This window comes from Leptopilina boulardi, unplaced genomic scaffold (assembly GCF_019393585.1).
Source record: "Leptopilina boulardi isolate dan_hultmark-lab unplaced genomic scaffold, ZJU_Lbou_2.1 LbouV2_368, whole genome shotgun sequence".
Classification (NCBI taxonomy): domain Eukaryota; kingdom Metazoa; phylum Arthropoda; class Insecta; order Hymenoptera; family Figitidae; genus Leptopilina; species Leptopilina boulardi.
Window position 1 is genome coordinate 2,384,620 of NW_026137938.1, and position 21,666 is coordinate 2,406,285.

Here is a 21,666-nt window from a genome sequence, read left to right on the forward strand (position 1 = left end):
GGGATGAATTTTCTTTTCCGCATTGAAACATAACTTATTTTCTTTACATTATGAATAAAAAAAAAACGTTTGCAACTTTAAAAGGCACTATAACTAAATATTTGACTAGAAATTATTTTTGTGCCATCGCAACAGCATTTAACTTATAATAATATACGCTAATTTATTTATATAATAATTTTTTTTCTCATAATATTAATAATAATAATTTCTCGATTATACAATTATTACAACAATAGAACAAGGAATACAATCTTACATATTATAAACTCAACAAAAAATTTTCTTAATTTGACACAAAATAGAATCAATTTTCACGATTCTTTCGATTTTTCTCTAATTAATTCTACATCACATAATGCAATTTTCTCATTTTTTGTATATCTTTGGTAAAGAATTTCTTTTCTTTTTTTTTAGAATTTACTCTCTTTTTTTTGTTTACATCATCTGGGTTTTTTTTCCACTTTTTAAAAATTGGCGTATTATCCAGTTGGTTAATCGCCGCTTTGTTATTTAACTTAAAAAAAATGAATGACATATTTTTACTGAATCCATATTAATAGTCTTTTTTTTTAATTTTATTTTAAAAAAAAGTCAAGCATCTCTAAACGTGATTTTTTTTTTTTTGAGAAAAAAGCCTCCAAAGGAATTCTTTTTTACACAATACATATAAATATTCTTATATTAATTTGTGAACAAGTGAATGGATTTTTTTTTTTTGCATTAATAATTGTTTTTGTGGTGTTTTACCGCTAGATAGAAACTATGGTTCCAAATATTCTCCCTAATTGTAGGTACAAGTATTGTCTATTATAGAATTTTATGTTCGCTATTTAAAATAAGCCGTGAGAACACACGCAATATTTGAGTCTCTTTTACATATTTGTAACTTTCTCGTCTCATATCTCGCAATTATTTATAAAATAGAAAGATTTTTCTCTAATCTTCGTCGTTACGCAATCACTAGTTTTATTTTTTATTCTCTTTTTTGCCATTTTTTTTTTTGATCATCCAGTGAGCATAACAAGAATTCTGTCTCTTTATGAACTCTATCTTCTTTTAAATCTAGCCTTCAAAAATTTCACAATAAAAAAAAATTATTGCACATTTTAAAAAATTTGTATTTTTTTAGTATTTAGACTAAAAAAAATTAAATAATGCATAATATAATAATAATATTAAATATAATAATAACAATAAAAAAATAATAATAAAAACAATACATAAAATAATAAATAATATAATAAAAATAATAAATAAATTCTTAAAATTTATTAATTATAAAGTAATTCTTTTTAAAAATTATATTAAAGTTAAAACTAATTAAATTTTAATAATTCATTATATTAATTACTTCATAATTAACTAAATGAATTTAAATTTAAATTAATCACATTGAAATCAATTTAAAATTAAATAAAAATACTTAAATTAAAAAAATCACACTTTCAGTTAGACGATATTAAATAACAAAAAAAAACAAATAAAAAAATGAACTAGAGAAATAATGAAAAAGTTAAAAAAAATTGTTTTATCGATAAACAAAAAAAGATCGTCTCTCGCTAAATTTTGCAACATTGGAAAAATAAATTGCATGTTAAGGCATTTAGCATTACCGGAGAGATTAAAATTAACGATTAAAAAGCTTCTTAACAAATATTTCATGACGTAAACGATTATTCTCGTCTACCTATTTTCTCTGGAATGTCATTTTATGCATTTGGAATATGCAAATTAATGAAAAATTGATATTCAATTTACAAGAATCTGTAAACGTAAAACTCTTCCCGAGTTTCTATGTACAAATCCTCAGAATTTAACAAATTATTTGTGTTTCCTTCAGTTTAAAATGACATTAATTTTTTTTTTTTTTTATTAAGTATTACTGTCCACGGAAACCTGTGATCGAAGTGATAAATGACAGACTTGGCAAACACGAACTGGCTTTAGAATTCCGAGGCGTGAAATCTTTGATTCAAATCTGCTACACCTAAATTTTTTTGTCAATTAAATAATGATAATAATAAATATGAAATATATTATTTTATAATATTTTCAATTTTTAAACTTTCATTTAAAATTATCCGTTTGATAATTTTTAAAAATAAATTAGATTCCATGGAGAAGAAAAAAAAGAAAAAGAAAATAAAAGTCTTACCTGTTACAGAAAACTTGTCCGCAATTGCGACAATGATGTCTCCTCTCGTAGAGAGTAAATCTCACTCCACAACCGACACATGAATCTGCTCCTTCATCTTTTAACCAATGATCAGCTACCGTTCGTCCTGGCTGTTCGCAAACACTCCAAGAGAAAACTCTTCCTCTTGTATCACCTACATAAATTGTTCTATGATCCCTGAAAAAAAAAAAATTTTCCATTTTTTTTTTAAATAAAATTAAATTTTTTATCGAATTTTTCGTTTTGTCAATAAATGAAATTAAAATAAATACCTTGATACTGCAAGGGCTGTAATAGATGCAGGCTCCGTATTATCCTTTCGATCATATGCAGTATGCATTGTTAATTTACTACGAAATACCAATTGTCTTTGCCATTTAAATCCGTCTCGAAGTATATTTTGTGGATTAATTTTCTTTGGTTTTGTATCTGCTTCCGTCACCACCACAAAGCTATCCGTTAAACTCGTATCACTTTTACTTGTTCTCAATGCGCCTTCACTATCGGCAATATTGCTCGTCGATTCACTATTAATTCAAATTAATTAATTTTTTGTATTTAATTACAAAATTATATTTGATAAATATTTATTTTTCATCATTAATTCTAATATAAATAGAATAAATAATATTATATAAATAAATAGAATAATAAAAAGAAATTTATTTAAATTCTTTTTCATTTTTAGATGAAATTAAATTAAATGCTCACGTGACTTGAGTGCCTTCACTGTCAGCACGTCCGCCACCCTCGCTTTTTCTAAACAATGGATTGCAGCGACTTTTTCTTCTAAGAACAACCGTTGACGATGAACTAGTCTGCGGTGATAATTTATTTCCAGAACCATTACTTGATTCATTATCTGAACATTCTTCTTTTTCTTCATGCGTTCTAGATGCTTCTTTTGTATTTTCCGATTCTGATAAACTACTTTCCGAACCACTTTTCGCGAGTGTACCACCTGGACAGAATATTTTATTTATTATTCAATACAATTTTCTAACTAATTTTTCAATTAGTAGAATTTTTATTTTTTAATATTGTGTTAAACAAAAATTACCCGAATTTTCCGCGGAAATACTCATTTGTTTGACTAATTCGTGAACTCGTTTCTTTGTATTTTCTTCCTTTGTTTGTTCCTCTTTTTTCGAATTTTCAATTTCATTAATTTCCGGTTTCTCCTCTTCTCCTGGCACTTGAACGTAATCCATCGACCACATCTTAATGAAATTTTTCATTTAATAATTTGTGAAATATTTATTTATCAGAATGTAGAAAACCAAAAAATTAATTACTCACTCGTGCGACACCATCAGTTGAGCCAGTCATTATTACATTTTGAGAATCCCATTCGTGCGTTTGACTAAAAGCAACACAAAGAATTTGTTGCATTCGATCGGCTCTTCCCACACAAGTATTAACACTCGCCAATTCTTCTCCATTTATACTCCAAACATGAAGCCATGTCGCAGCGCAAGTTGCAATATCACCCTTAAATACAATTTTTCCAAATAAAATTTTAATATAAAATTAAAAATTATTACTGTTATTAATTAATTTTAAAAAAAAAAGTACCGTTAGATCATTAATTGCAACGGCAGCAACAGGTCCTGCGTGTCCTCGAAGTTGTCTTACGAATAAACAACGCGACAAATCCCAAATAATTGCCGTACCATCTCGTGAACCAGAAACAATAACATTATACGCGGGGCTTGATGACAAACATGTAACAGCATCAGTGTGTCCATAAAGACATTGTTTTATCGACAATTGTCTTCTCGCGTACTCCCACACTGTCACCACCTGAAACAAAAAAATAATTTTTGATATTATATTATTTTTTCAAAACTAAATATTTTTAAAATGGAAAAATTATTTTTTCAGAATATTTTCAAAAATACATACAGAACTTGTGCCAGCGGTAACTATAAGTTTTGACGATGGACAAACGCAGGCAACAATTTCACCGCTACTTTGCATCATTGTTTCACATACAAATATTGCTTTATCACTATCGTAATTCCCTATTCTAAGTGAATGATCCGCAAAGCCCCATGCAACATATTTATTATACGAAGGTGGAATCAGTGTTTTATTTTGTTCAACCGCCAACACAGCCTTGTCCACGTGAAGAATTTGTCCCACAGGACTTTTCAGTTCTAAAAAATAAAAATAATATTTTAAGAGCATTTGAACCTTCGTGACGTCACAAATCATGGTGCATGACACGCAAACTTCTCAGGTATGTGAAAAGCACAATTTTGAATATTTTTTAAAAAAACCTTTTGGAAAATGTTCAGAATAACATGGACTCTGTCTGTTATGTGCGGAAAATTCAAAATTTTGCGTTTAAAACGTTTTTTAAAAAATGTTTAAGTTGGTTGTCACAAGTAAGGAAAAATATACGAATTGCTTATATGTAGGCCATTTTTGGAAAGATCACGATAAATTAATTTTATTATAAATAATAATTAAAATTGTTTATTACTAATTAAACAATAAATTGTTGTTGTTTATTTACTTTTTTCAAAAAGCACATATAAAAAAGCATTTTTTTGACAGCTTTCTAAATTATTCATCTCAATTTTATAAAAAATAAAGGCCAAAAAACCAATTTATTTTTCAATTTTTCAACTAAATAATTATTGTTTTTTATTTAAAAACTTGAAAAATGATTGAATTTTCAACCTTTTTTACAACATTGAGATGAATAATTTAAAAAATTCTCAGAAAATTGCTTTTTTATATGTGCTTTTTGAAAAACGTACATAAATCAAAAAAACAATAATTATTTATTTAAAAAATTGAACATAATTGGATTTTCAACCTTTTGTACAACATTGAGATGAGTAATTTTAAAAATTCTAAAAAACATGCTATTTAATATTTTCTCCTTTGAAAAAAAAAATAAAAAACAATAATTAATTATTTGAAAAATTGAAATACAATTTGAAATTTAATCTCTTCTTTTACAATATTGAGAACAGCAATTTAAAAAATTGTGAAAAAATTGCTTTTTTATATGTACTTTTTGAAAAATTTATATGAAAAACAATAATTATTTATTTAAAAAATTGAAGAATAATCTGCTTTTTAGCCATTATTTTTTACAACATTGAGATAAGTAATTTGAAAAATTCTCCAAAAACTGCTTTTTTAAAAGTGCTTGTTGAAAAATGCAATTTATATGTGTTTTTTTAATACAAAAGAATAATTATTGATTTAAAAAATTGAAAACTAATTCAATTTTTAAATATTACGTTTCACAATTTTTATATTGGTAAATTTCAAAATTAGGATAAAACTGCATTTTTGTATGTTTTTTTAAAAAAAAAGTAAATAAACAACAACAATTTATTGTTTAATTAGTAATAAACAATTTTAATTATTATTATTATTATTTATAATAAAATTGATTTAAATATTTGATAAATTACATAAGAATATTCGAATTTTTATCCTGGTCTTTCCAAAAATGGCCTACATATAAGCAATTCGTATATTTTTCCTTACTTGTGACTAAATCTTACTTGCTCTTAAATCGCAATTTTCAGAGAATTTTTTACACATTCTTTTTTTTTTAAATTTACCTTTGATTGGCTGAAGAGATGGTTTCAGATTATCAAGATTGTGGAAAAATAATCTATCGGATGTTGTGATGCTAAGACCAGGAGTAATTGGACCAGGATCAATGACACTTGTTCTCTGATTCATTTTCTTGGCAGGATGAGGTTTCTTAAAAAGTTGCTTTGGAATTTGTCCAAAATTATTGATGAAACCAATTGTTGCATTCTTCTTCAATGGATCATCAATGCTGAAAATTAAGATGAATTCAAAAAATATTTTTTTCATAAATTTTACAAATTGACTCCAAATTATAAAAACTCACTTATAAATATCAACGTTTCCCTCATAAAAAAGATGATGGAAGACGTTAACAGCTTCAACAGCACCCGTTCCATTTTGTTTACATCCAAAAATTAAATCAATCCAATGATGAAGATGCTGTGAAACATAATCGCATTCCAATGCCAAACGATGACAACGAATAAATTCCCGTGGATCTTGTTTAGCCCACGGTGGAAGAACAATATCACCAAGTTGAACGCCACTTTGTTTTGAGCCCAAATCAAAATGATTTGAATTAATAAGAAATTCAGGTAAATAAAAAAATTCCGGTATTAATTCCTTAACATCGGCCATATTATGTTTTGATGCCGATAACCATGAATCTTTAACACTATTAAACATTCGATCAGCAAGATCAAAATGTCCACCTTGTAAACGAAGAAAATGTTGCGTGAATGGCTCCATTCTCACTAAATATGAGCAAACAATCATTGCCGATGAATAATGAGTTCCATAATGATAAGGTGGTGTTTCACCATGTGGATCATCCCATTCTTTATAGCGTTTTTTAAATTGTAAAAGACGATCCTGACTTTGTGCACCCATTGGTTTGGCAAAATCGCGAAATGTCGCTGGATCCATTAAATCCAATTCCTCGCTATCATAATCGGCAAGAATCCAAGGAAATATTGGATATTGCATTAAATCATTATAACTTCTTCCCGCCAATGTATTGAGATGCATTAAATATTGAAAATTTGAAATTTCACCTCTCACCCAACGTTGTGTCACTGATGTTTCACCAATTAGATTTGACAATAATCCAGTTGCTTGTTCAACATTAGCCGTTCTTTTTTGACCAGCGACTGATTGTTGTGCACTATCAGCAATGGCAGTGGCAAATGTCATGAATTTTTGATAAACTTTATTGCGTACTTTACGTGGAAATGCAAGAAGATAATTTCTTCCATCACCGCTAAACACCTCAAGTGCCATTGGTTGCAAAAGATAACGTCGTTTATGAACCTCGCGTATATCCTCGTAAGTGAATTTTGAACATTGTCGCATTGCACGCGATCGTCTCGGTGAACCGGGCGATGGTAAAATTGGCTCATAAGCCTCGGGTACACTTTCAATATCACGAATTTCACGTGATTTGAGAATTGTAAAACCATCAATCACATAAAAATGCTCCTTACCAAAAAGTAAAAGCCCCTCAGTGGTGTCAAGGCCCTGAATTCTTGCCACACGAAACATGTGACTTATTTTCTCATGCTCAACAAGTAATCGAAGTAGAGTTTGATTGTCGGGTACAGTTTGATTATTGTCCTCCTCGGGTTCATTATCCTCGGGCGCTTCATCTGGTTCACTTGCATGTCTCTCAAGTGTACATGGTACCATTGGCGGTTCACTTTCCGTAGACATTTCATTCATATTCAATGGAGTATCATCAATCACAGGATCTCTTTCTCTCTCAAACATACCCGAAGAATTGCCAAGTTGCTTAAGATAATAGTCCTTACTATCAATACTAGTTGCAACTTTATATTTCAATTGTTTATTATCAGGATGCTCGAGTTCCGGACGATATGGATAGTGAATATAAAAAAGATCATTTTTCATCATTTTTTTTCTCATTCGACATGGCCCCTCGGTCATATCAAGCATCCATTTATCAAGAATTGTTGGCGTTGGCGGTCCCCAAAGTCCACGCTCTCGTGTTAATTCCGTTTCAGTTTGTAACCATTCCTGATAAACATAACGTTGTGTATGCTGATATGTTTGTTGTTGTTGAAGTTTTTTTGCTGCCACAAGTTCACGAACAAGTCCAACATGTTGCTCCGTCCATTGTGCAACTGTACTCTGATGTAATCTCAATCGCACGCGAATCGATTCTTCTTTACGGACCTGAAAAAAAATTTTTTATTTAAAAATCTTTAACATATTAAGAATATAAATAAACAGACCTTTGTTCTACTCGCAAGTCTCGTGAGTCCTCCAGTGACTTTTTGAATTTTTGACTGTATCTGATTGTGCAATTCCCATGGAACACGATACGATGCTTTTCTCTCGAGTACAACATAATTAAGCCATAATCTCGTTGCAGCTTCATGTACCTGATCTCTAACAATTGACAATTCTGGTGCACGTTCATTTCCAATGGGTGTTGTTAATGTCACTTTAAACACCTCTTCAATTGCTGGTTTTTTACAAACATAAAGTTCCTCCCAAACTCTCGTTGCCGCAACTGTCATTAAATTATGTCCCTGATGTGCCACTAATCGATCATCAATTGATTCAAGTTGTGGATTAACATGCCATGTTGTTTTCATATTTGTATCAAGCATAATTTTAATATCAGCCGTTAATTGTAATAAACAATAAGTGAGACAACCAATAAATTCCAATTCATGATTACCAGCGCCAAAAACTAATACCCGATGTTCTGTTAATTTATGAAGTGCTTGCAATACTGCCATTTGATCTGGTGTTGATTCAGTTGAACGTGATAGAAGAAAAAGAATTATTCGATTTAAACAATGATGAAGCCCCTCCATACTAACAGCACCAGGTCGTCGTTTTGCCTGTCCAATTAATTTAACAATAAAATCAAACACCTCGTGTGGATCCTTTGTCAATGAACCCTGCCATAATTTATCGACAATTCGTGCCGCAACGTAACAAACATTATTAGTAATATTATTTATTGATCCACCAGGAACAACTGGAAGTGCTGCTTGTTCACCAATAAGTACATCAGCCGCCAAAAGATGATCCATTAATATTGATAATATCTCAGTTTGATAAGTAGTTTGCTGTCCAGTTGATGCATGTTCCGGCCATGCCTCCAATACCAAATCAATTGCTGGCGGTGATTTTGCCGTCACTGGCAATGATAATGAATCAACAACAATGACACGCAAAAAATCCATAACAAATTTACGCACCAAATGATTTGTCAAACTAACATCCTTTGATGGTGAACGTACAAGTACTGGTTCCTCATCAGCCGGTGTACTTGCTCCACTACTCTCTTGACTGCAACTCATTGCTTTTGGAAAAAGTGTTGCCGCAAGTCCACCCAATACCTCAGCCGACATAAAAACTTGCATAAAATCCGTTAAATTATGATAAAGAAAAAAGAGAAATTGAATAATTGTCACAGGATAATCATTCAACCAATCAGGCAATGTATCAGGTGAATTTGTATAACGATTCACCATTGTTCGAACCATTGTCAATAGTGTGACAATTGCCTCTGGACAGAGATTAATACGACTAGCGTACGATGATAATGAATGATTTGCCGGAATGCCAAACATAAAATTCCAAACATTGTCAAGATCAAGTGTCGAATCGGCTGGTAAAAGTTTTATCGGTTGACCCATCATTAATGCAATAAAAAGAAAATATAGCTCCGGCACAAGATCCACATGCTGTGGTAATAACCATCCAAGATGCTGAAATCCCGGTACATGAAGACCCGCTGATTTATTCTCACCTCCCGTAACTTGTTGAATACAGCCTAAAAACAAAAAAAAAAAAAAAAAACAAATTAAAAAGAAATTAAAAACAAATTTCACAAAATTAACATTTAAAATATATTTACCAAGAGCCAAAGCGACTTTATTATGATCCGTGTGTCTCAGCCAACCGCCATTACTTGTTCCATCTTTGAATTTTTGTAAAATTGTTTGTACCGAAGAAACGGCGACTAAAATTCTCAAACCCCAAACAACAGTGCTACTATGAAGACCAGACTGAAGGAATAATAAAATCCAATCTAATCCAAGAACTTTTGCAACTTCATCGCACATACTAGAGGGGAAAAAAAACCCCAAATTATTCACAAAATAATTTTTTTATCATTAAATAAATATACCTACTTTGCATTTAATTTGGAACCATTGTACAAAAGTGAATGCAATAATTGTAAACATCGATTTCGAAGAAGAATATTTTCCCCTTCACCTTCTTTTATTCCCTCACCTTCACGTGGTACTAAATGCTTTTCCGAAATTAAAGGCAATGTCGACACTATATACTGTCCAAACCTAATTATTAAAAATAAATAAATTATTAAGATTTTTTCCCCCCAAAAAAAAAGAAAATTAAAAAATTTACCATAAAAGATCGGCTTGTCGTGGCTGACTAAGAAGTATACTAAGCAAAGCCAAAAGCACTTGTCTCGTTGCATTTTGTTTAACTTCACCGAGTATATGTAATAATTTATGAACAAGTTGCAAATCTCTCATTAATCGTAAATTTGTCCGTTTTTCACTAGAGTCTGCAATAAGCTCATATAAATGCTCCAATAATGATCGCAATAATTCACCAGGCGCTTCATGCCAAACCTAAAATTTACAAATAATAAAAAATAATTCCCAAAAAATAAAATAAAATATTCACCTGTAAATCACAGAGAAGATCCTGAAAAGCAGTGACATTTGGAATGGCACTTGTTTCACGTCCACTATCAACAGTTCCAACCAAACTAAATGTCAAATGAAGAATATGACTATTAAGAAGAGGACATTTTCGTCTCAATAACATTGCCAATGTTTGATATCCCCTACGTCGATCCATTTCTTGTTGTGCCGCTTGATTCGATCGTACAACGCAAACTAAAGCTTTAACAGCCGCATAAAGAGACTCCACATCCTGCATCATTGCTATCATTCCTAAATAAAAAAAAAATAATATTCACTTTTGTTATCAAAGTTTGTTTATTTTAAAAAAAAATTAGTATCTGATTCACGCGATAAGAAAGATCAAATTACGATAAAATAATATAAAATTACAACTAAGCTACTAAGAGAACTGTAAATATTATATTTTTAAATTTAGAATTTATCTTGTTAATATTACCTAACAAAACAGAACATCCTCCAACATTATCAATCATAATTGCAACGGGTCGAGGACTAAAAACACGAACACCGAGGTATCCAACAACAACGCCACCCAAACATCTCGCTGGTCCACTCAAATGTCCAGCTGAATTATGCAACACTCTAATTGGAGTTGCATTTTCATGCGAGGACATACCAAGCTAAAATAAAATATTTTTAAATATTTAAAAATTCAATTAAACCTTTTTCTTTTAAATATTTATTAAAAATTACATAAAAAAGAATTAATTTATATATAATTTGGTAAAAAGTGAACAGTTTTTTTTTTTATATTTTCTATAATTAAATTGAATTACCTGTTTGGCAATGGCTTTATTATCGGCTCTTCTGTAAACTTTTCTAATTTTCGCTAATGTTAATTGGGAAACTGCTTTTGCGTTTAAGCCAAAGACAACTTTTTCTTCAGCCACCAAAGGCGAAAGTGGTTCCGGACCTGAAGAATAATTTTCAAACATTCACTTTTTAAATTGATTCACTTATATAGAATGAAACGAAAAATTCTTTTTCTAATTTAGTTTTGAAAAAAAAAATTTACTTTCGAATTAAAGAATTATTATCTATATTAATAAAATCAGACTTTTGTCTGTACATTGCTCCAAATTAATTTTTTCTTGCATAGTTTATCATTTTAAGTAGTAAAGATAACAAATATGCCATAAATAAAAATTCTGTCTGTCGTCAATATTTTGTACCGGCACAACATTAAAACGGCTCAACCGATTGAGGTGAAACTTGGCAGTGTATTCAGTCTTAACGTAACTTAAAATCTTAGCCATATTTGATTAAAAAATATTAACATGAACGAAAGTTATGACATTTTTTCAAAAAATTTAAAAAAATCAAAAAAATGCAAATTTTTTATTTTTTGTCAGATTGTTTTGAAACTATTTGTACCTAATTTTTTCACATAAATACAATCAATTTTTTTATTAAATTAAGTAAATAGTCTGAATTTAAAAGTCTAAATCAAATTTTTGAATTTCCAATTTTTTTAATAACATTGTAATATAAGAATTCGTTATGTTCAACTTTTTATAAGTAAAACAATAATGTTTTTAGTCTGTTGGGTATTAAACGCAATCTTAGCTGCACACCAATGAAAAATATTAATTTAAACAAAAATATGACACTTTCAAAAAATTTAACATTTTTTATTTTTTGATAATTCTTTACTAAACGTTCTTTATTTAAAATTTTGTGACCAATTAAGTATGCTTTTAACAAGAAATTTTAAGAATTTTATCAGAATTTTAAAATTAATAATTGCAAATCTGAATATGAAATCAGATATTGTAAAAATAAAAAATCGAAAATTACTTTTTTACTCTTTGAAATTAGATCCAATTGGATGTAATTATAAATTTCAAAATTTATTAAATCTAAATATTATAACCGTCGAAGACGGGTGCGACAGCTAGTTCTTTATAAAAACTCACCGACAAGTTGTGGAGCTTGTAAACTGCCCATATAATGGGGACCAAGTTTAAATAAAGTTGCAATACTGTGAGGATTAAAAACTTCTTCAACAAGATGACATGGACCTTGTTTCCAAGTTAATCTTGAATATCGACGCCAACATGGTGGCGTTCCAATGTAGCCATAAACAGGTGGAGCAATTGTTAAATTTGCCGCTCCCCCTCCAGGTGTTTGTGAAATATAATGAAGCTTAAATGAAATTTATTTTTCGTTAATAAATTTTACTTTTTTTTTAAAAAATTGATTTTTTTTTTGTATTTAAACTTACTTTTTGACTATAAATTTGTTGTCCATCTAAATATAGGGAAAAACTTGAATTTTTTAATACAGCACGATTAAGAACGATTGCAATGTGATGCCACTGTCCTTCATGAAGCAAATCTGGACACCAAACTCTTGCTCCGCATTCTTCTGTCCCTTCTGGCTCCCATTCGCCAATATCTATAAATAAGATGATTACAGTTAATGAACTGACAAGCCTTTTCATTCAATTGTTAGTCTTCAAAAGAAATTAATTTATATTCTTTTCAGACTGTTGATTGAATTATTATCATGAAATGCGCAACTAAAATGTAATTTCCTTTTTTTCATTTAATTTCTGAATTTTTAATTTATTTCATTTTTTTTTTTTTTTTATTAAATCTCACTTTGGGGCAATGGAGTCTCTTGTGTTGAAACGATAATGGCTTTATCTCTGGCACTCAAAACAGCCGTGAGACAAATCAAGTCCTTTGACGATGAAACACTTCTCACTAGAGTCAATAGTCTCACGCAGTGTGGATCTGTTCTGGGATCACTAAATTTATCGACACAAATCCAGGTACTGTATGTCAATCCCGTTTGCGGCGGGAATGGTCTGTCACCTGAAAAAAAAAAAGTTAGAAAATATTCTGAAAAAAAATAGAAAGATCTTCAACTCACCAGATCCAATTCCACCGACAACGCTGTTATCAGCCGAAACAACTGTGGGTGGCGTTGTACTTTGTGGTGCAACACTTGGCAAATATAAACAAGCAAAACCCTCGGCGCTCATATCAAATTCAACAAATGGCGGTAAAGTACAAGAGCCATGGGCACGAAAATCCTTGGGCGTTGTCATTGATACAAGAGTTTTGATTCGCGTAAGTGGAACTGGACCACCACGCGGTTTATTTGGATCAATATCATCCAACGATATGCAACACAATGGATCACCTAATCGAAGAAATTCCCTTAAATCCCGAGGTTCTAATGCTTGAGCCGCGAGTCGTTCAATAATATATTGCAATGGTTGATGTAAAGGATGTGTCTCATCCTGTAATGCCATACGTCCCATTGTCAATAATTCACCAGCCATTCCAGCCTCGCACATTATTTGTTGATTTCTTTCGGAGCGTACCAAACTCTTAATAACTTCAGCCACATACAATTGTAATGCAAGTGCAATTTCAGGCTGTGATTCATTAATTATCGATGGCAAAAGATGTAACATTCCAATAACAATTCCCGGATGAACGACAATTGGCTCAGGCGTTGGTGGACTTAAATTCAATGAATTTGCTGTACTACGTTTTGCCGCAAGCGGTGAATCAACATATTTTGGATGTTCAATGCTACTTTGTCGATGACTAGGCGATCGCATTCCAACACCAGCTAAATTTGGCTTATCAAAAGCATCAAGAGCAACATCATAAAGAAGACGAAGCAATAGACAGGCGTAGCCGAGTTTTTGTGGAATTTCACTTGGAAATATTGGCTCCAATGTACTTCCAGTAAATAATGCAAGGAGAATATTATGATAATTATGAGTTGTTGCAACATCAGTTTCAAAAAGTCTCGTTCTTGTTGTATAACATCCCAATAATCTTAATGTATCACATAAACTTGATTGACAAATTTCATGATGAAAAAATTTTGCATTTGCCGGCTCAAAACGCATGGCAGTACTTATTGTATGAAAAACAACATGCAACAATGTAAGTAATTGTGATTCATCTTGACTGCTTCGCTGAATTATTGTCTCTTCATTGATGCCAAGTTGTCCTTCCAATGATACAAGAACCGACATTACGTATACAAATCCACCGACTTTACGAAAAACTGTTCTTGTACGATGTGATTCACGAAGACAAGCCAACAAAGACTGAAAAATTAAATTTATTAATATTTTTTTAGAAAATTTTAAAATTGAATTTTTTTTTGAGATTTTCACCTTTAAAATGTGTGTTTTCAATACAAGAGCAGAAGGAGGCGCTGAATGCATAACGCCAAGTAATGTGGCCATATCATCATCACCGCCAGCCGTGAGAATTAATTCGCGAACAATTCCAAGGGCTTGATAACGACAATCAGTGTAGGGTACAAGATTGTGAGCGCATCGAGCACCACTGCATTCACGAAAAACATTTGCATTTTGAACATTGCCTGCCAATAATGTTGTCAGTGCTTCCATTACCAAGGCACCTAATTTCTCATCATCTGCACTTATTTTATATTCTGCAAAAAGAAAAAAAAAGAAAATATTTGATATCACACAAATATTTAAAAAATGGCTGTTTCTATTTTGCCCGCTCGGGCGAACTAATTCATTTCTTAGAAGGTTTCGTATGAATAAAAACGATAACATTCGGACCATTGTTGTTTTAATAAAAGTTTACTCCAACGTTTCGAAATCTAAATGATTTCCTCTTCAGGGAGTCTATCAAAATTACAATAAATAAATTGTCAAATAAATAAATACAAAAAAAATAATTAAATTAAATACAGTGAAACATCAAAAATAAATACAGTCAATAATTAATAAATAAAATACAATAGAAAGTAAAAAATAAAAAATAAATAAAATAACAATAATAAGTAATAAATTAAATACAAACAATTTAAAATAATCTTACCAAATAAGAAACATATGTCAAGTCATAGAAATAATGGTCAATTGCGGTGTCAAATTAATAAAAACAAAACCACCCTAACGTTGGAGAGAATTTAATTTAATTATTTTTTTTGTATTTATTTATTTGACAATTTATTGTAATTTTGATAGACTCCCTGAAGAGGAAATCATTTAGATTTCGAAACGTTGGAGTAAACTTTTATTAAAACAACAATGGTCCGAATGTTATCGTTTTTATTCATACGAAAGAATATTTCTCGGACGTTAAACTATTTAAATAATTCATTTCTGTTATTTCGCCCGTCGTGGGCGAAATAGATACGACTGTGTGAACTGGCTATTTCGCCCGTTGAAATGAATGTGTTTTAGAAGACGGGCAAAATAAGAAAAATAGATTATTTCGCCCGTTCAAGATAAAATCGAGTATCTGGAAGACGGGCGAGTATATTATTTCGTCCGTGAAATGTTTAAACAAAAACGGGCGAAATAATCAAAATACAATATTTAGCCCGCTAGGTATAAACAGCTGTTGTATATTTCAATTTACAAACTAAAATTATTGTAACTTTTATTTTGCAATTTATGTTAAATATCATATATTTGATAAACAAATTTGATGGTCTCATTAATTTTTTGTGTTTCGATAAAAAAAAAGGGTTTTTTTGATTTCTTTCTCAGCAGAATCATGGTTTTATATATCAATGTGAAATTATACTCCGTATAGTATATTCTTTAAATATTGAAAACGACGGTGCGTTGTTTGAAAATCTATTTGGTATCGAAAGTAGTTCATATGACATTCTTTATTTTGATTGTCTTCAATTTTATTTACTCGTTGAATTTAGAGATGCAAATATACAAAAATTTCAGAAATAGTCGATTTTTGAATTCTTATTTAAATTACAAAATTAAAATCCACAATTTTTATTACCAAAGTTTAATAAACAAAATTTAAAAAAAATTTTTTTTCATTTTTCATGAAAAAAATTTTTTAAAATGATTTTTTCAATTTTTAAGAAAAAATTTTTTGCAATTTTTTCGTCAACAATTTTTAAAAGAAAAATTTATAAAAAATATTAAAAAATATTATTAATTATTTGAAAAAATATTAATATTTTTAAATCGATGACGATCAATTTTAATTGTTTTCAACTTCAACATCGTAATTTTAATTAGTTAAATTTAATAATTATAATTTATAATTTTAATATTAGATTAATTTTTTTATAATTTTAATTATATTTATTTACCATTACTATAAAATATTAAATTTTTTTAATTATTTAATAAGAGTAATTAATACCTCTATAAATATATTAATTTTTTTTTCAATACAATTTCTTAGATAAAATAATTATTATTCTTTAAAGTTACGTCTCAAAAACGTGTAAAATAAATATTTGAAAAATCTTCAAGTTAATAATTATACAAACAAATTTTATGTTACAAATATTCTCAAAACTTTAATTAATAAAATTTTTTGAAAAAAAATAGAAAATAATTAAGTATTAATTTTAAGAATTTAAAGAATTTTTAAGAACTTTTTTTTAATTTAAATTTCTTCTATTTTATTAAACCAAATACTCCAAAAGATATAAATAAATAATATTAGACCTATACTCAGACGTCTTTTTTCTATCCATCTTATTTGTTATATTTAAAAAAAGTAAAATTATTTTTTCTCATTATCTAAAAAACAGCTGTCTATACTTAACGGACGAAATAATATACTCGCTCGTCTTCCAGATACTCGATTTTATCTTGAACGGGCGAAATAATCTATTTTTCTTATTTTGCCCGTCTTCTAAAACACATTCATTTCGACGGGCGAAATAGCCACTCCGTTAAAAAATACTCACCCGAACCCTCATCATGAGCAGCCTGTTTATCTTTCAAAAGAGTAGCGTATCGATGTAGACAAGTAACAAAAACTTCCAAAAGACCAACTTCTCTGTATACATCCTTAAATATTGTATTGTGCCTGCAAAAATTTATTTATATATTTATTAAATTCCAACTATTTATAATAATTGTATTATTTTAGAATATAAAGTGAATTTTACCTGAGAATATTGATAAGAGTTTCCATGCACATAATACTGCAACTAATGGAATTATTTGTTTTTAATAATATCGAGAGGGATATGAGTTCCTTGCAAGGCACGAAATTTAATTGAAAAACAATGAATTCCAAAAGTTGAAAGAACTTTTCTTGAATTTCGAGATTCTTCAAATGTATCTTCTCAGCGAATTGTGACAATGTATTTTGTCCCTCGAGGATAAAATAATTCGCATTGTCACTATGATATACACTTGAGATCGCATCAAGTATCGTGCAACACAAAAGAGGTGAATTAGATTTTACAAATACTGATTGAAGTACCTGAAATGCTTGAATGTTACGGACACTCCCACCTGAAAAAAATTTTTTTTAAAAATAATTTAAATACTAAAAATGTACAAAAGTTTCTTGAAAATTAACTTTCTATAAACGAATATAAAGATATTTGATTATATATTTCTCACAGAAATCGATTTTACTTTTAAATAGAGCGTGATAAAAATATTTGTAATAGTACAAAAATATTTACAAATTGTAATCAACTAATCGATTAATGGAAATCAATTTTCAATGCTTAAATTTGTTAACTTTTTTTTTAAAAATATTTTCCCTTGGAAAAATAAAGTGAATTACCTCTATTGCTTGGCTGTGGCAAAGTGAAGCCGAACATTTGAAAAAGAGAACCCATACTCGCTTGACTGGGTTTCAACTCTGTGTGTCCACACATTGTCAATGATGCAAGCATTAATACTAAATTTCTAATTGCATCTTGCGCTTCCGCTCTATTGTCTTGTTCTAATCTCGAGGGTGCGTGTCTGAATTAGAAAAAAAAATTTAATTAATCCACACTCAAAGGAAATGATAAATTAAATAAGAAAAATAAAAAAATCAATTAACAAATAAAACAATAAATGGGAAAAAAAAAATTATTGATAATACAATTTTTTGATTACTAACTTTAAAAGAAACTCGGACAAGAAGATGTAACCCTGACAAGCACGGAAATCGTCTAAAAGCATTTGTGAAACTTCGCTCGAGTCTTTTAGAAAGCAAAAAACTGTGACAAACATTTCAACCACTTCCAATGGTGCCAATTCCGGTACGCGTTGCATATTATCAATACAGAGGGCTATACAACCTTTATCTGAAATAGAAAAAGTATTATTCCATTTACAGAACAAAAAAAAGTTTTAATTTATTTTATTTATTTCTTAATCGAAAAATTAGTAATTTAAATAATACAAACGCTTACTGTGAATGTAGGAAACGACATTTTGTGTGAGGCCGTGTCTTGATAATGTCATAAGTACTTCAGCAGCGCTTTTTCGCCACATGACATTATACTGAGGACATAAACTTGTAATCGCTGAAAAAAGTAACGTTAAATCATCTTTTCTTGCAAGTTCCTCCGCTGGATATGGATGACTGCAAAGTCTCACTAATAACTGAAAAAGAAATTCATTTTTTCTCAAATTAAATAAATTTTTTTTTTATTATTTCTTTTTTTAATTAGAAAAATTTATAAGAAATTGCGTGGTAAAAGAAAAATTGTTAGCTATTTTCTTACCTGAACGAATATTTTTTGTAGTAATATTCTTCGTTCTCTTGGCGTAAATTCACTGTTTGCATCGGCAACATCGGCTTCTTCTTCACTCATTTCAGGCAAATCAAAAAATAAATAGAGACATTTCACTAAAGTTGATGGTATTGACGCAGTTGTCATTGCCTAATAAAATTAAAATTAAATTATTAATTATTTTATTTCAATAATTAATAAATTGAAAAATTAATTTTCTACCTGTATTAATGATGTATCGCCAGCTGCTAATAAATTTAATGCTGAAAGTAACATCCATCCATTGCTTGACTCTTCGCTATTTTCAATTTCAAGAAATTTAACAATAGCACAACTCGCCGTCTCTGTACTTTGGTTACTTGCTCGTCGTCGAATTTCTGATACCATAAGTTTTGATACTTGTTGAGTGAATGGCAAAATATCCCAAAATTTCTCATTCATATCGCCAGAAGGACTAGATCCAAATACCTAAATAAATTCACAAATGTATTTTTAAAATTTGAATTTTTAAATTAATATAATTAACTTTTTTACAAGGGAGAATAAAAAGGTAAAATATTATAGCCGATAAAATAAAAATTAAATTCTCAGCTAGAAGACACTAAAGTGCAAAAGATCTTTTTCAGTGTGTAGTCTGATACTAACTGTGGTATATGTGTTGGAAAATAAGTTATGGCTATGTAATTGAATACCAAGGGGTGTCTTGGGCCATCAAGTTTCATTCACAAATCCCAATAAATCAGGATAAAAAAAAAAGAAACATCTCACAAATTACAGTTGGGACATTTTTTTTTATCATTTTTCAAAAACCAAACATGAAAATTACATTTATCTAAAAGTACTTTTTTTTCCTTCATATTTAAATAATTTTATTTTAACAGAAATTTTTTTTGTTAAAAGAGAATTCAAAAAAGAATTTCAATTATTGTTATTATTTTTTTTTTTTTTTATCCTAAAGGACAATGTACCTTGCAAAAAAGTGGTAACATGTTGTAAAGTTTGTCATCACGTTCAGAATCAGAAAGATTGTGAGGAAGATGATTATATTCCATAAAGAGTTTTTTAAGATGCATGAGACCAAGTGCAGTGTGCTGAGGATTCGCTCCACCTGAGCAATCATCCAAATTTCCACTACCTGTCGAACCCATCACGCTAACACTTGCACTTACGCGCAATTTACGCATTATATTCATTCTCCCTGATGTGCTGCAAAAAAAAAAATCACTTTAACTAATTGAAAAATTACTAATAAAGAATTTTAAATTTTATTAATTTATCATTAAATTTAATTTATTAAAAATAAAAAAAAATCTATAAAAAAAAAATATTTAAAATAGTACCTAATAAATAAAAATTAATTTATTAGAATTAAAACTAATTAAATATTTAAATTAATTAATAATATCTTATTAGTGATGTATCCAAATAAATTAATAAATTAAATATAATATTTTTATAGTAAGTTATAATATTTTTTTTGTCAAATTTCAATTAAATATTAAAAAAAAAAATTTCCAAATATATTCCTTCGCAAATTTCTAAGGACTATTTAACGAATCGTGGTTTTTCCTATAGGACAATACAAAGTTGTGGCATAATAGTGGGTCATTATTTAAGTATGCAAAGTAACTACACGTTCAGGTTAAACGAGTTTAATGTTCTAGTTTCGGTGTACAATAAAAAGAGATAACACTTACAAAGAAAAGTGACAAAAAGTAGAGGAAAAAATAGAAAAATACTATAAACAATGTTTATGATTTAAAAATTAAATTACTATATTCTCTATAAAATTAATCTTCATTAAAATTTTTCCCCAAAAAAAGAAAAAGAGGAATTCGATTTTTTTTTCACGATATTATTATTTCCTGGTAAAATTGATTTCGTGTATAGAATACAAAATAAAAGACATAACAAGAGAATATGTAAATGAATACGCTAATGAATATTTAAATAATAGTCATGGAAAAAAAATTTTAATCGAGAAATACGAGAAATGAATGATTATAAATTACTAAGTTTTATTTCTAAATTAGAAAAAAAAAAGAATAATTTTAAACAAATCAATTCAACCATCTGGACTAATCAAAGTTAGATAGTTTCTCACATATATATATATATCTACATTGTCACATCAAGGCTATAAATTGATAGAGAAAACAAAAACACTAAATTAATACAAATTAATGTAAATCGTGAATAATCAATAATAAATTAAAAAAAATTTCCAAGGATTTTAATTATCACGATTAAATATATATGCTTACGAAAATAAGATGATTAAATCAGCAGATTGTGAAAAAACGTAGTAAAATGGTTCTTGTAAATTATTTTCATTGTTATCGTAATGTGGTAAAGTGTCAGTCAAGTAATTTGAGATTGTCAATTATTTTTTGTTCAGGATATAATTAAACACATTTTTATTCAATATTTACTTCCACCTTCTGTCAAATTTTTGTATGAAATGTCACACACATACACACACTGGCGCTTTAAATTGCGTTCGGAAACCGCCCACATTTTACGTTAATAACAATAACGTATAAATTACACATGCTACACAAAACATCACTTGGATTATTCAACATTACCTTTGAGAATTTGCTAAATGAAAAAGTTCTACATTTTCTTGGAGAAAATGAATTTTTCGTCAGGAACATTTAATATTTTAGTGGCAGTAGCCATTTTGACATTTGACGTCTCGTACGGCCCGCACGCCATGCGATACGTCGATACTGATCA

At 29.1% G+C, this 21,666-nt stretch overlaps 1 protein-coding gene across 2 annotated transcripts; it reads right to left on the reverse strand.

Annotated features, from left to right (window-relative positions):
* Positions 1 to 28: 28 nt before the first annotated feature.
* On the reverse strand, positions 29 to 21,627 carry LOC127287335 (WD repeat and FYVE domain-containing protein 3). 2 transcript variants are annotated; one of them, XM_051314191.1, is made up of 31 exons: positions 21,516 to 21,627; positions 19,896 to 20,133; positions 19,150 to 19,395; positions 18,919 to 19,077; positions 18,604 to 18,796; positions 18,309 to 18,495; positions 17,985 to 18,166; positions 17,353 to 17,704; positions 17,149 to 17,270; positions 14,609 to 14,892; positions 13,339 to 14,539; positions 13,065 to 13,280; positions 12,686 to 12,858; positions 12,378 to 12,606; positions 11,238 to 11,374; positions 10,898 to 11,081; positions 10,439 to 10,710; positions 10,154 to 10,383; positions 9,916 to 10,083; positions 9,639 to 9,847; positions 7,996 to 9,554; positions 6,069 to 7,936; positions 5,770 to 5,993; positions 4,085 to 4,338; positions 3,755 to 3,982; positions 3,479 to 3,670; positions 3,240 to 3,399; positions 2,891 to 3,140; positions 2,452 to 2,706; positions 2,159 to 2,356; positions 29 to 1,990 (listed from the first exon to the last, which is right to left on the reverse strand). In XM_051314191.1, exons 2-31 carry the CDS (start codon positions 20,118 to 20,120, stop codon positions 1,876 to 1,878), a joined length of 10,272 nt encoding a protein of 3,423 aa, XP_051170148.1. In that variant the 5' UTR covers positions 20,121 to 20,133; positions 21,516 to 21,627; the 3' UTR covers positions 29 to 1,875. The 2 variants fall into 2 exon arrangements, with proteins under 2 accessions (XP_051170148.1, XP_051170147.1); XM_051314190.1 differs by lacking the exon at positions 21,516 to 21,627 and adding an exon at positions 21,192 to 21,446.
* Between the last annotated feature and the right edge of the window lie 39 nt (positions 21,628 to 21,666).

What these genes read in the sequence shown, in the direction of transcription:
- LOC127287335 (XM_051314191.1), bottom strand. Translation starts at nt 20,120, where the DNA reads ATGAATATAATGCGTAAATTGCGCGTAAGTGCAAGTGTTAGCGTGATG. An exon ending in TAAAGTCGCTTTGGCTCTTG is followed by an intron (nt 9,555 to 9,638) that starts GTAAATATATTT and finishes TTTTGTTTTTAG; the next exon opens with GCTGTATTCAACAAGTTACG. An exon ending in ATCTCTTCAGCCAATCAAAG is followed by an intron (nt 4,339 to 5,769) that starts GTAAATTTAAAA and finishes TTTATTTTTTAG; the next exon opens with AACTGAAAAGTCCTGTGGGA.